Below are 15,341 nucleotides of genomic sequence, written 5' to 3' on the forward strand. Positions count from 1 at the left end.
CACCTTAAGAAATTATATAAAATCCTTCACTGCCTTGCTAAAACAATTCACTCCAAAAATTAGTGCCATAAAATATTCAAAACTTAAACTAGTTAAGAGCCAGGTTAGGCTTTACAATTTATGAATGCTTATGAAATCCAAATGTAATTTGAAAAGCAAAAATGAGTTTAAAATTGTGACAGAATGGAAAATTAATTGATATACAGAATCATACAAAAAGCTTATGACCCTTCTTTTATAATTAGTACTTAACAAAACACTCATAAAATTTAGAATAGACATTTTAGAGAAAAACAATCGTCATTTGTATTTTCCTATATAATCATTATAGTTTCCTCCTACTTCTGAAGTTTCAAACATTTCATTCAATATTAATATGTATAGTGTGATCTCAACCATGAGTTAAATGAGAAACATAATAATCAGCATTACAGATTTTTTTATTTTGAAACACTTTAATTCACTGTGTGAGCAGAGAGAGCTTTACCCACAGTTTTTCAAGAATTTTTTATTAAAATCACTTGTCAGAATTTTTAAGTCTTAATGTAATTCAAAATACATTTTTATTAAACATCATGAATGCAGAAAGCATAGAAAATGCTAATACTATAAATATAATTCTAAAACTGTGGACAAATACTCAATGCTAGTCTAGAAAGAAACATCCCTAATTTATTTGTCTTGGCCTTATTATTCGAGGAACACATACTGAAGCCCAACGTTCTCATCGATCAACCCTTGAATCAACACATCTTTCGCCAACTTAAATATTTCCCTGGAGTCCTCATCTGCTTGACTTTCTGGATCTCTGAGAAAAATAACAAAATGACAAAACATTAATATTGTCTTCTTATCACTTTTGTTCAACCGTCATAACACCAACCAGATTAAAGTAAAATAATCTGGCTTTTCCCGTGGAACTTTAACTTCCCAAACCATAGCAGAACCTACCCTCATACGGACATACCCTGACACCTTCCTTTGGTGCCTCTGCAAGCCCATCCAGGTGACTGTCATCACCCTTCCTACAGTGTGACAGGGCTCACGTGCACAGGACAGCGTGGGGGGGGGGGGGTAATGGGAGTAGGGCTGCAGGGGTTCCCTGGGAACGCTAAGAGGTCCTAGGATGGACTCAGACCCCATGGGAAGTGCTGTGGTGGCAGTCCTACAGGATGAAGACATCCCACAGAGTTCATTTTCTTAATTTTGTCAGATCTTAAAAGGAGAACTGTAAAAACAAATTACAGTATTAACTCAACCAAAAACTGCACATTCTGAATATTTCTCACGAATACATGAAATGAATTAAAATAAGGATACATGTCAATATACTAAAATAAACTCACTGTAATGAATAATCCTATGTTTAAAAATGTTTAAACATTTTATTATTTATTATAATCTACTCCAGATGGCTATTGGCACCCAAATGCTCCCTTGAAAAAAGTAATATAAAAATTAATGTAGAGCTTACCGGTAATTGTCATGAACCCACATAAGAATATTATACATTTGTTCCCTACACACTGGAGAAGGATGAGAAATGAATTCTACAACAGGATTCAGAAGTTCTCGGAGTTCTACTGGTTTCAATTTTGCCATCATCTTATAAATTATGTCCAAACACACTTTCTGTCTTTCATCATCTCTACAGTAAGAGAGGGTTTTAAAAACATACCAATTTAATAATTTTTATTATACTTTCAGATGTGACAGGTAACTTTTTCTTCTTTGTGCTGTTCTGTATTTCAAAATTTGTTACAATGGAAATATAAAAATTACATCTTAAAAAATTATCATGAGCTACAGTATTAAAAATAAACAAATTAATTCAATATGGTACCCTGTATTGGATCCTAGAATAGAAAAAGGACATTAGTGGGAAAACTGATAAAATCCAAATAAAATCTAGTTTAGTAAATGTACTAATGTTAATTTCTTAGTTTTGACAAATATGCCACAATTATGTGACATGGAAAAAGTGGGTTAAGGGTATATGGGAATTTTCTGTATTGTCTTTCAACTTTTCTGTAAATATTAAGTCATTCCAAAATAAAAGTTCATTTTTTAAAAATCCGAAATGTCAAACAACATAAACTAAATATAAAGGATTTCATGATTTTAGGGGCGCCTGGGTGGCGCAGTCGGTTAAGCGTCCGACTTCAGCCAGGTCACGATCTCGCGGTCCGTGAGTTCGAGCCCCGCGTCAGGCTCTGGGCTGATGGCTCAGAGCCTGGAGCCTGTTTCTGATTCTGTGTCTCCCTCTCTCTCTCTGCCCCTCCCCCGTTCATGCTCTGTCTCTCTCTGTCCCAAAAATAAATAAACATTGAAAAAAAAAAAAAAAAAGGATTTCATGATTTTAAAACAATGATTTCAAGTGCTATTCAGGCTACCTGGCAGGTCATACAACGAGTCAAGGGTAGTCTGAGCCCCCAGTAAGGTGCACGTCTATTTCCTTATTTTATGTATCTTTTCCTCCTACAGCTCCCAGCTTAATGCTTCACATGCAGTTGATATTCAGTAAATGTCTAATGAAGGATATCACGGCACCATAACATACATTCTTTGTTACTGGCACACTCTATATTTATCAATAATTTATCCCCATGTAAAAAAATACGTCCACAGACAAGCTGGAAAACAGTACAGAGAAATAAAAATATTGTGAGCAACAGCATCTCTTTTCATACCTATTTTAATAGTATAATATGGGGGGCACCTGGGTGGCTCAGTCGGTTGGGTGTCCAACTCTTGATTTTGGCTCAGGTCCTGATCTCACAGTTCATGGGTTCGAGCCCTGCATGGAGCCCCACATCAGGCTCTGTGCTGACAGTATGGAGCCTGCTTGGGATTTTCTCTCTCCCTCTCTCTGCCTCTCCCCTACTCCCTCTCTCAAAACGGATGAATAGGCTTTAAAAAAAATATTAAAAACTAGTATATGTGATTTTGAAAATAAATGAACAATTTTAACAAATAATGGATGCCTCCTAGCTGGAAAAAATGGTACACAACTCAAAATCATGCATTTTAAATCTGAGAAGAGCCTTAGGTAACACTTGAGATGTGGCTTCCCCAAGGTGCCAGGTTAAAGAAGGCAGGAGCAGCAGGCCCCACCACTTTTAATTCTGATTAAAATTTAACAAGTACATATTTTTAAGTTTATCTATCTTGAGATGTACACATACACATAGTCGTATATAACGAATACATATTTTATGAAAACCTACAAGTTCTGAGTTGAAGGAGACAGTTGAACAAATCAAAATTTTATGTGCCCGCTGCATCTGAGAACACAGGGCTGGCTTTGCACTCACCTATATCTCATAACTTGAATGAAATCCTTGCTCTTTAACTGTAAGTAGAGATCTGTTATTTCCTCTGCACGACACAGCACCACCTCCAGACAGAGAGTCTTCATCACCCCATGAAATTTGGGCAGCAGGAAGAACACAGTGTTCATGAACCTAACCAGTGGACATGGCCAATGAGGGAGAGGGCCGTCGCAGACCCTCTCCCACAACAGGACGTCCACCATGACTGATATCCTACCTATCGGCAAGAGGAGGAAAGTTCTTCACAGCTTTGTTCAAGCACACAATAAATTTGTCCTCCATCGTATTTTGATGCTGCTTCAACTGTTTTACAATCAGTTCATACACCAAATCTTCCAGTATCTGAAAAATTAAGTTTCTTGTCAAATACACAAATGCGAAACTTACGTTAGTTGCTGAAAACAGGTTTGTCTTAAATAGTTAATTGAACCCACGGAAGATGTCCAATGCTATCACCTACAAGGTAAAGGTGTTCACAAGGTACAGTGCCAGGAGTGTGCACATTAACCACTGGACACAAGAGGCTCTGGGGCTGTGAGTTCAGGCAGGCCAGGCCACAGCCATGACTGCTCTGTGCTGTCACCACTGGTGGCATCTAGCTCTTGTCAGATGGAAGGCTGATAAAGATTGGTGCTTCCTTTTCACACCCAAAATACTGCTAAAAAGTCATTTGAGAAGCTGAACTAAAATCAGTGATCAAACACTGTGTAAATACATTTTATGATGCCAGTGTTCACATACCTGGTCAAATATTCACACAAACCAGAATTTTCAGGCAACTTTATCTAAAAAGCCACCTCCACCATTGTCTACCTCCCTATATCCTGTTTTCTCTTCATCATGTACTACTATCAATGATGACAGATTTGTCTATGTATTGTCTGCTTCTCTTCATCAAATGTTAGCTTCCTGAGAAGGGGGGGGGCAGGACTGCTCTGGCTACACCCCCAGAGCCCAGAACCAGCCAATAAGATAACCAACATATGTAACTGACCAACATACATAACCAACATTATAATACAGGTAACCAACAGAAGACAAACGCATGCACATATATACTGACAACTGGAGACTACCCCTCAGGTGCCAAGAGCAATTCAGTGGTTGGAATAGGACTGATTCTCACCAGCTTCTTTATATTTTACTCTGTTCTTCTAATTTCTACACTAAATCAATACCATTTTATATTCAGAAAAGAACAATGTAAAACCAAAGTGTTTATCATTACTACTAACTTGAAATTTAAGTGAAGAGACATTAAACTTGGGATCTACTGTAATTTGTTCCATCTGTGCTGAAAACTTAGCATACTATGTAAATTGAAACCCAACATCTAAGGATATTAGAATCATGTAAAAATAAGGTAATTCGGAATTTAAAATTTTTAAGCGTGCCTGGGTGGCTCAGTCAGTTAAGTGTACAACTCTTGATTTTGGCTCAGGTCATGATCTCAGGGTCGCTGAGATTGAACCCTGCATGTCAGGCTCTGCACTGACAGTGTAGAGCCTGCTTAAGATTCTCTCTCTCTGCCCCTCCCCACTTGTGCACACTCTCTCTCAAAAAAAAATTATTTTACAAAAACAGCTGGTAATTCCTAAAATAAATTATAAGCGAAGACTGACCTCCCCAAGTGGGTCTATTTCCCTTCATTTAATTTTCTTTTAAACCCAAATAGATACCTGAGGTGCCTGGGTGGCTCAGCTGGTTGAGCGTCCAACTTCAGCTCAGGTGGTGATCTCACAGTTCGTGAGATCGAGCCACGCGTCAGACTCTGTGCTGAGAGCTCGGAGCCTAGAGCGGGCTTCGGATTCTGTTTCTCCCTCTCTCTCTGCCCCTAACCCATGAACATTTTGCCTCCATCTTTCTCAAAAATAAATAAATAAGCATTAGAAAAAAAAATTAAAACCCAACTAGATACCTAATTGTCAAAATGGGCAGGGGCCCAATACACTGTGTTGGGGTACTCTGGGTGCCCTCGGGACCTCCCAACTTCCCTAATCCTTTACTCCTCATCCACTCAGACAGTGAAAGTAGCCCACTCTCCACTCTCCACCTTTTCTTTCAGGAGAGGATGTGGACTGGAGATAGGAAGTTGGGAATCATGAACACATAGGCAGTTTTCAAAGCCAGGAGGCTAGATGGTTGGCAGGGGAGCAAGGAAAAAGAGGACCAACATCAGAGCTGGAGAGGTAGCCGGGAAACATGAAGCTAAGGAAGGGAAACAGCCAGGAAAATAGGAAGAGAGCCAAGAGAGTGTCCTAGAAGCAGTGACAAAGGGAATCAGGAGGAATGATCAACTGTGTCACTGCAACGAGACCTGGCAAGAAGGGATCATCACAATGAGTGACAGCGGTTTTGGAGGCTCCAAAACACACAGCCCCTCACTAACCAACCACAGGAGAACAGCAGTGTAGCAGGAAGCATCACTCCACTACCCTACTTTCAAGTAAGTTAGAACATGTAATTTACATACATCTGTAATAATTACATTCTATGGAGACCTGTAGTACTCTGAACGTACACTGCACTGAAAGATTCAGTTGGGTTCTTCTAACAATCCTGGAAAGTGGGCAGGGCTCCCAAGACTGAGAAAGGCTCCCACAAGTGCCCTGTCCTGTCTGATAACTATATTACGTCCCAGATTGGAAGTGGAGTATTTTATTAGTTAACATAGCCCTAACCATAGCAAGTATCCACCAGAATAATTTGCTCCAAAAGAAACCCTGACACTACTTTCAGAGGAATGAAAGCTGGTTAAATAATCCTTTCCTGGCTTTCACAATATAAGTAAGTTACCCATCTTTAAATGTTTACCAAGTTTCCAAGTGTTTTAAAAATCCTATGTCCTCTTTAAAAAAATTGAGCACTACATACGCTAGGAAAAAGCCAAGTATTAATAAATGCAGAATGCCCACTCTGGTTTGTTACAGCATAGAGGATATAAATAACAAGTGTTAGAAAAAATCAAAACTGAAAAAGCACTATTTATTTAAAATTGTATAACACACTTACATTTTCTTTCTTGGTAACATATTGAAGAATAAGTCCTAGAACTTCTGCGGCTGCTGCATACACCTCTTTATATTTTACAAAAGACATGTTAGTGACCAAAGCTTGAAAGTATCTGTAACAAATACAGAAAATATGCATCAAATAATACATTCTGTTGACATAAAAATATAACAACTTTGCTCCTCGTGCCATATTAAGAGCATAAATTGAGAAAATACTAAACATAGAACATGATCCAAATTATTTGTGTGAAAACATATATCAAGATGTACTTAAGGCTCTGACATCATGACCAGGAAGGCACATGAAAGTCCACAGTTCAATCACACAGGACCTGCTGTAGTCAAAGCAAAACACGATGCTGGATACTATAAAAAACACTGCAGTGAAAAAAAAGCTACTAACCAAGATCATGACTTACTGACACCCCTTGAAAGCCTCATGACTTCCTGACACCTCTTGACTGCTGTGACAAGAGGAGGACAATAAATGAGAAGGAGAGTGAGCACCAGTCCACGCTTCCAGGCTCTGTAGGCCACAGAACGTTAGCCTACAGTTCCAGAGAAGCTCTATACGCTTGTCACTGGGGGAATCCAAGCTCAAAAAAAGTAACTCATCTAAAAGCAAACTATTTCCCATGGACTCTTTATGGAGCCACCTGTTTGTCTATGATAGCAGGCAAATGGAGGAACTGGTGCCAGGAGGCTAACACAGGAGGACCGACCAGACGGAGTGAGACACTTCCAAAGAAACGGGGAAAGCTCGGAAGGGACATGCTGAAATCTACAGTCACCATAATGTGAATGCTGACTTTTCAGAACTCCTAACACAGTAGGACAATGAAGTACCGGTCAGTGATGGTAAGATGATTAGCTCACTAGCGCCCTCCCTCCAGACGCCGGGCTGTGTTCACCCCCACCCACAAAAGGCCCCGACGGAGGGAGCAGGGGCTGCAGCTGAGGCAAAAAGCACAGCGACAGGGCAGCACCAGGGCCCAGGCATCCATCCATGATCCTGTCATGAATGGTCCCACAGAGCTCATGCTGGTTTGGGGGCAAATGCTGAAAATGCAGTTGTAGAAAATAAGAAAGAAAATACCTAACACTTATTTGGTGAAACACAATTGAAAAAAAAATACTAATTTTGAAAAACTTAACTTCCCTCATTCATTCCATTAACATATTTCTTCTCCCAAAAGACCTCTAAGCCCAACTTACTAAATTCTGGTAGAAATATTTTTAACATGGGTCTAGGTCTTTAAATTTATAAAAACTAGGGGCACCTGGGTGGCTCAGTTGGTTAAACGTCGGACTCTTGGTTCCAGCTCAGGTCACAATCTCACGGTTTGTGGGTTTGAGCCCCACATCGGGCTCATGGTTCACGGGTTTTAGTCCCACATCAGGCTCTGCACTGACAGTGTGGAGCCTGGAGCCTGTTTGGGATTCTCTCTCTCTTTCCTTATCTCTTTGCCCCTCTCATACTCGCACATGCACTCTCTCAAAACGAATAAACTTATGAAAAAATTAGACCATACTCCAGTCCATCAATCCAATTCACATATACTTTAATCTAAAAAAGAAGCAAAGCAAAACTCCCTTGATACTCACTTTACGCTCTCTATGCCACATTTTGGGTCATAGGGGGGCAAGTTATTGGCCATTATAATGCCTAATAATTGAATTCCTACTGAATTGTCTTTGGAATTAGGATCTTTACTGGAAAACTTTTCAAATATTAACCTGAAACATAAGCATAAAGGACAAGTACAGATTATCATATGATAAAATAAGCACAGCAAGAAGATAATTTGCAGGGTGAGAAATACTTTATCTTTCCCCACGACTAACACCCTTCTTGCTAATACCCTGTTTGTATACATTCAAGTTATTCTAGCAAGTCTGTATTTCTTATGATCTAACTATTTGCCCCAATTCTCTGTTAGTTGATTCTGAAACCTTTGGAAAGTTATAGCTTGCCTCAGGCTGCGTAGTCCGACAGTTTACCCCTGTGCTGGGACGATGAAGCGCAGAGTGTACCCCATATGCCCAGTGTCTGCTGGGCCAGAGGTGAGCTGGGAGACGGAGCAGGCCACCTGGAGGCAATGACCCGCACAGAGGTGCTTCGTCAAACTTTGGAGGCTAGGATTGTACTAGCAGCAATATTGTACCCTTACAAATGATTCAATTTCAAATTATATTCCTTCTATCATTTCAAGTAAACTTCACTGTAATCACCATTTACAACATGCTACATTTTAAAAATGTCTAAGCAATACTGCAAAATGTAGTAAATTTGTACCTGTAAGGGATAGATAAACAATCCTTCCAGCATTCAACAAGGGTTTTTATAATTTCAAGGTTATGTCTAAACACAGCTCTTTTTTGATGAAAAACATGTTTCATTAGGAAATGAAGCAATCGATTTGCTAACACTTCATCTTTAGGGACCCCCTAAAAAGGTATAGAAATTCTGCATTAATATGTAGCATTCCACTCTGGAAAAGCATTTTTTTAATCCAACAGTCCATTTATAAAAGAAACCTGCCAGTATACTGAATCTTCTGGTGTAAAACCTATGTGTGATTTTTCAAGGACAACCACAAGCAATGACAAAGGCTTTGCTGGCAGGCCTTATGAGCAAGCTGCCCTCTGGCACCAGGCTGGAACACAGCCAGGGCTCTGCAGTCTCCAAGGGCAGATAGAGTCACCCTTAGCCATCCACCCTCCTCCACCCCCCAGACTGGTCATGCTTGTCACATATTTGCACTTGTAACCCCGGCACCTTCATTTCTCTTCATCTTCTGCAGGCGTCTCTGCTGAGAGAGCTCCTTATAAGAGGAAGGGCGACTGTGAAAACACTTTTCTTCTGACTCCTTTTATGGTCCCATAAAACTGCTGGAGCCTTTAATTCAGGGGTCCCTCAAAAGTGAGATGACCCCCCAGATCTGTGCTAAACCACCTGACCCTCGACCAGACTAAGCTGCAATGTTCCATGGGGGAAATGGACAAGGGGAGTCCACTTCCTCTGGCTTTAGCCTCTACCGCAAGTGACAAAAGTCTTCACTTGATTCTTACTTTGACTCACTGCTTTATGCAGCTATTCTGACACCTAGCAGTTCGGCTCTCTCAAACTCAGCCATGCACTGGACATTTAACTCAATCTTTCCCAATGGTTCCTAAGTTAAACTAAATACTAAAATAATTTTACTCTGCTTAATAACATGAAAACATTTATCACCTTAAAGCTAAGAAATCTAAATTTGGTTTACTGTGAAATAAGACAGGCACATCCAGATATAAACGCATGTAAAAGCTCTATGTCCATATATTATGTTTAGTAAGGAATGTTCTCAGAATATTACTACATGAAAACTCTTATACCTTATTAGTGCTAATGTTTTTATGTGAATGGCAAAGCTCCAGAGCACACAAATCTGTACTGCTGGAAGCCACGAGACTGCCTCATGGTGACACAGTATCATTCACCTGGTGGTTACTTTTTTGGCAATTTCAACCATTAATGGGCCCATGTCAATACCAGGGAAATAAGTAAGCTGGCAAAACAAATGCCAAAACATCCATGGACTTTAGTTACAACAGAAGTTTTCAAGACCTAATATTCAGGGTCTACTGACATTTATTTCACACTTATTTTTAAAAAATCATTAGTCTAGTTTCCAAGGTCCTAGCAAATAAAAGCAACAAACAAAATAAATACCTGATAGCTTAAAAATAAAAGCAAAGTCAGAGGCATTATCGAAAGAAATCTAAGAAATCAGAAATCTAAGAAAACAGACCTGAAGCAGTATGAAGCCATTTAGTATAACAGCACCACAGCAATATGACGATTAATGTTAAAAATGGTGACTCTTAAGTCATTAAGAGGAGCTTGGATTATCTGTCATCAATTAGTTTATGATATCAGCAAGAGACTGACATAGCACTCCATAAAAGACATGTCCATTCTTACCACAGGAGTAGCTATTCCTGTCCACGAAAGAAGAGTCACCACTATCTCGACCACCATGTAGTGAATTCCTTCTCCTCCATTGTTTTCAGAAACCACCAGCTGCAGCAAGGGGCTGAGCCAATACTTCGCGTAAGGGCGAAAGACCTGGAAGAGAATTTAAAAGTCAAACAGCAAAACAATTATTTTGAATAACCAAATTATTAATTTAGGAACATATCCTCCATCAGCTAAAATTTAATATTATGATTTGACCTAAATCCAAAACAGATGTAAATTCCAACAATTACCCCGCTTCATCAGATCAGATTCTCTGTTGAATTCTCTCCTTATGGGTCCTTGAAACCACAATTCAAGGGAAATGGACTTCTGATCTTTTCTTTGTTGAAAACCTGATATAACTATGCTCTTAAAAATCAAAATGAAAGCACTCTTTATCAATCTTATCCCATCTGAATAATATGCAGCTCTAGAGAACTGTTATTTTATGCAAATGCATAGAGTATATGAAAAACGAGAATATAAAAATTAGGTAGATGCATGTGGCTGATGTTCTTTCATTTCTTATATTATAGAAGTCATTGTGTTATTGACTTCATTTTCTCAAGACCTCTGAAATCTAAAGAAAATGTACCCATATTCTAAATTCAATTTAGTTTATTTTAGAAATTACACGATAATGCTATTTTGATGCAAACGAACAGATTAAGATATAATTCAAGCTACCTATCTTCTTAACTTTCGCCACTTTGTTTTTACTAAATATGTTTCCTCAGGGACTACTCTCACAGCTTAAATCTGTGCGGTCTCAAATCTTTGTTTATACACCCCATAAGTAAAAAAAAGTTCGAATGCTCTCCATGTATGTATTGATTTATTTATAAATTACAAACAAAAATTCGTTATTTTTTTTGTTGTTGTTGTATAGTTTTATTTTTCTTCTTTAATTTTTTTTATTTTTTATTTTTTATTTTTTTTCAATATATGAAATTTATTGTCAAATTGGTTTCCATACAACACCCAGTACTCATCCCAAAAGGTGCCCTCCTCAATACCCATCACTCACCCACCCTCTCCTCCCTCCCACCCCCCATCACCCCTCAGTTTGTTCTCAGTTTTTAAGAGTCTCTTATGCTTTGGCTCTCTCCCACTCTAACCTCTTTTTTTTTTCCTTCCCCTCCCCCATGGTCTTCTGTTAAGTTTCTCAGAATCCACATAAGAGTGAAAATATATGGTATCTGTCTTTCTCTGTATGGCTTATTTCCCTTAGCCTAACACTCTCCAGTCCCATCCATGTTGCTACAAAGGGCCATATTTCATTCTTTCTCATTGCCACGTAGTACTCCATTCTGTATATAAACCACAATTTCTTTATCCATTCATCAGTGGATGGACATTTAGGCTCTTTCCACAATTTGGCTATTGTTGACAGTGCTGCTATAAACATTGGGGTACAAGTGCCCCTATGCATCAGTACTCCTGTATCCCTTGGGTAAATTTCTAAGCAGTGCTATTGCTGGGTCATAGGGTAGATCTATTTTTAATTTTTTGAGGAACCTCCACACTGTTTTCCAGAGTGGCTGCACCAATTTGCATTCCCACCAACAGTGCAAGAGGGTTCCCGTTTCTCCACATCCTCTCCAGCATCTATAGTCTCCTGATTTCTTCATTTTGGCCACTCTGACTGGCATGAGGTGATATCTGAGTGTGGTTTTGATTTGTATTTCCCTGATGAGGAGCGACACTGAGCATCCTTTCATGTGCCTGTTGGCCATCCAGATGTCTTCTTTAGAGAAGTGTCTATTCACGTTTTCTGCCCATTTCTTCACTGGGTTATTTGTTTTTCGGGTGTGGAGTTGGGTGAGCTCTTTATAGATTTTGGATACTAGCCTTGTGTCCGATATGTCATTTGCAACTATTTTTTCCCATTCCATTGGTTGCCTTTTAGTTTTGTTGGTTGTTTTTTTTGTGTGCAGAAGCTTTTTATCTTCATAAGGTCCCAGTAGTTCATTTTTGCTTTTAATTCCCTTGCCTTTCGGGATGTGTCAAGTAAGAAATTGCTACAGCTGAGGTCAGAGAGGTCTTTTCCTGCTTTCTCCTCTAGGGTTTTGATGGTTTCCTATCTCACATTCAGGTCCTTTATCCATTTTGAGTTTATTTTTGTGAATGGTGTGAGAAAGTGGTCTAGTTTCAACCTTCTGCATGTTGCTGTCCAGTTCTCCCAGCGCCATTTGTTAAAGAGACTGTCTTTTTTCCATTGGATGTTCTTTCCTGCTTTGTCAAAGATGAGTTGGCCATAAGTTTGTGGGTCTAGTTCTGGGATTTCTATTCTATTCCATTGGTCTATGTGTCTGTTTTTGTGCCAATACCATGCTGTCTTGATGATGACAGCTTTGTAGTAGAGGCTAAAGTCTGGGATTGTGATGCCTCCTGCTTTGGTCTTCTTCTTCAAAATTACTTTGGCTATTCAGGGCCTTTTGTGGTTCCATATGAATTTTAGGATTGCTTGTTCTAGTTTCGAGAAGAATGCTGGTACAACTTTGATTGGGATTGCATTGAATGTGTAGAGAGCTTTGGGTAGTATTGACATTTTGACAATATTTATTCTTCCAATCCATGAGCACGGAATGTTTTTCCATTTCTTTATATCTTCTTCAATTTCCTTCATAAGCTTTCTATAGTTTTCAGCATACAGATCTTGTACATCTTTGGTTAGATTTATTCCTAGGTATTTTATGCTTCTTAGTGCAATTGTGAATGGGATCAGTTTCTTTGTCTTTCTGTTGCTTCATTATTAGTGTATAAGAATGCAACTGATCTCTGTACATTGATTTTGTATCCTGCAACTTTGCTAAATTCATGTATCAGTTCTAGCAGACTTCTGGTGGAGTCTATCAAATTTTCCATGTATAATATGTCATCTGCAAAAAGTGAACGCTTGATTTTATCTTTGCCAATTTTGATGCCTTTGATTTCCTTTTGTTGTCTGATTGCTGATGCTAGAACTTCCAACACTATGTTAAACAACAGTGGTGAGAGTGGACATCCCTGTCGTGTTCCTGATCTCAGGGAAAAAGCTCTCAGTTTTCCCCATTGAGGACGATGTTAGCTGTGGGCTTTTCATAAATGGCTTTTATGATCTTTAAGTATGTTCCTTCTATCCCTACTTTCTCGAGGGTTTTTATTAAGAAAGGTTGCTGAATTTTGTCAAAGGACTTTCCCGCATCGACTGACAGGATCATATGGTTCTTATCTTTTCTTTTATTAATGTATCACATTGATTGATTTGCGAATGTTGAACCAGCCCTGCAGCCTGGGAATGAATCCCACTTGATCATGGTGAATAATTCTTTTTATATGCTGTTGAATTTGATTTGCTAGTATCTTATTGAGAATTTTTGCATCCATATTCATCAGGGATATTGGCCTGTAGTTCTCTTTTTTTTTTTTGCTGGGTCTCTGTCTGGTTTAGGAATCAAAGTAATACTGTCTTCATAGAATGAGTCTGGAAGTTTTCCTTCCCTTTCTATTTTTTGGAATAGCTTGAGAAGGATAGGTATTATCTCTGCTTTAAACGTCTGGTAGAACTCCCCTGGGAAGCCATCTGGTCCTGGACTCTTATTTGTTGGGAGATTTTTGATGACTGATTCAATATCTTCGCTGGTTATGGGTCTGTTCAAGCTTTCTATTTCCTCCTGATTGAGTTTTGGAAGTGTGTGGGTGTTTAGGAATTTGTCCATTTCTTCCAGGTTGTCCAGTTTGTTGGCATATGATTTTTCATAGTATTCCCTGATAATTGCTTGTATGTCTGAGGGATTGGTTGAAATAATTCCATTTTCATTCATGATTTTATCTATTTGGGTCATCTCCCTTTTCTTTTTGAGAAGCCTGGCTAGAGGTTTGTCAATTTTGTTTATTTTTTCAAAAAACCAACTCTTGGTTTCGTTGATCTACTCTAGTTTTTTTAGATTCTATATTGCTTATTTCTGCTCTGATCTTTATTATTTCTCTTCTTCTGCTGGGTTTAGGCTGCCTTTGCTGTTCTGCTGCTATTTCCTTTAGGTGTGCTGTTAGATTTTGTATTTGGGATTTTTCTTGTTTCTTGAGATAGGCCTGGATTGCAATGTAGTTTCCTCTCAGGACTGCTTCGCTGCATCCCAAAGCGTTTGGATTGTTGTATTTTCATTTTCATTTGTTGCCATATATTTTTTAATTTCTTCTCTAATTGCCTGGTTGACCCACTCATTCTTTAGTAGGGTGTTCTTTAACCTCCATGCTTTTGGAGGTTTTCCAGACTTTTTCCTGTGGTTGATTTCAAGCTTCATAGCATTGTGGTCTGAAAGTATGCATGGTATAATTTCAATTCTTGTAAACTTATGAAGGGCTGTTTTGTGACCCAGTATATGATCTTGGAGAATGTTCCATGTGCACTCGAGAAGAAAGTATATTCTGTTGCTTTGGGATGCAGAGTTCTAAATATATCTGTCAAGTCCATCTGATCCAATGTATCATTCAGGGCCCTTGTTTCTTTATTGACCGTGTGTCCAGATGATCTGTCCATTTCTGTAAGTGGAGTGTTAAAGTCCCCTGCAATTACCACATCCTTATCAATAAGGTTGCTTATGTTTGTGAGTAATTGGTTTATATTATTTGGGGGCTCCTGTATTCGGCGCATAGACGTTTATAATTGTTAGCTCCTCCTGATGGATAGACCCTGTAATTATTATATAATGCCCTTCTTCATCTCTTGTTACAGCCTTTAATTTAAAGTCTAGTTTGCCGGATATAAGTATGGCTACTCCAGCTTTCTTCTGACTTCCAGTGGCACGATAAATAGTCCTCCATCCCCTCACTCTCAATCTGAAGGTGTCCTCAGGTCTAAAATGAGTCTCTTGTAGACAGCAAATAGATGGGTCTTGTTTTTTTATCCATTCTGATACCCTATGTCTCTTCGTTGGTGCATTGAATCCATTTACATTCAGTGTTATTATAGAAAGATACGGGTTTAGAGTCATTGTGATGTCTGTAGGT

General features: G+C 38.9%; 1 protein-coding gene across 4 annotated transcripts in view; it reads right to left on the minus strand.

Annotated features, from left to right (window-relative positions):
• PRKDC (protein kinase, DNA-activated, catalytic subunit) overlaps positions 1-15,341 on the minus strand; it is a 210,775-nt gene that overhangs the window by 82,727 nt on the left and 112,707 nt on the right. For 3 of the 4 annotated variants that reach the window (XM_011291282.4, XM_045050129.1, XM_045050128.1), the window contains 8 exons: positions 10,314-10,457; positions 8,643-8,794; positions 7,952-8,083; positions 6,345-6,456; positions 3,550-3,674; positions 3,315-3,464; positions 1,475-1,648; positions 710-808 (listed from right to left, as the gene is read on the minus strand). In XM_011291282.4, the coding sequence (XP_011289584.2) occupies positions 710-808; positions 1,475-1,648; positions 3,315-3,464; positions 3,550-3,674; positions 6,345-6,456; positions 7,952-8,083; positions 8,643-8,794; positions 10,314-10,457 (1,088 nt within the window). The remainder of the gene's footprint in view (positions 1-709; positions 809-1,474; positions 1,649-3,314; positions 3,465-3,549; positions 3,675-6,344; positions 6,457-7,951; positions 8,084-8,642; positions 8,795-10,313; positions 10,458-15,341) is intronic. The other variant, XM_045050127.1, reaches the window with a different exon arrangement.

This window comes from Felis catus, chromosome F2 (assembly GCF_018350175.1).
Source record: "Felis catus isolate Fca126 chromosome F2, F.catus_Fca126_mat1.0, whole genome shotgun sequence".
Classification (NCBI taxonomy): Eukaryota; Metazoa; Chordata; class Mammalia; order Carnivora; family Felidae; genus Felis; species Felis catus.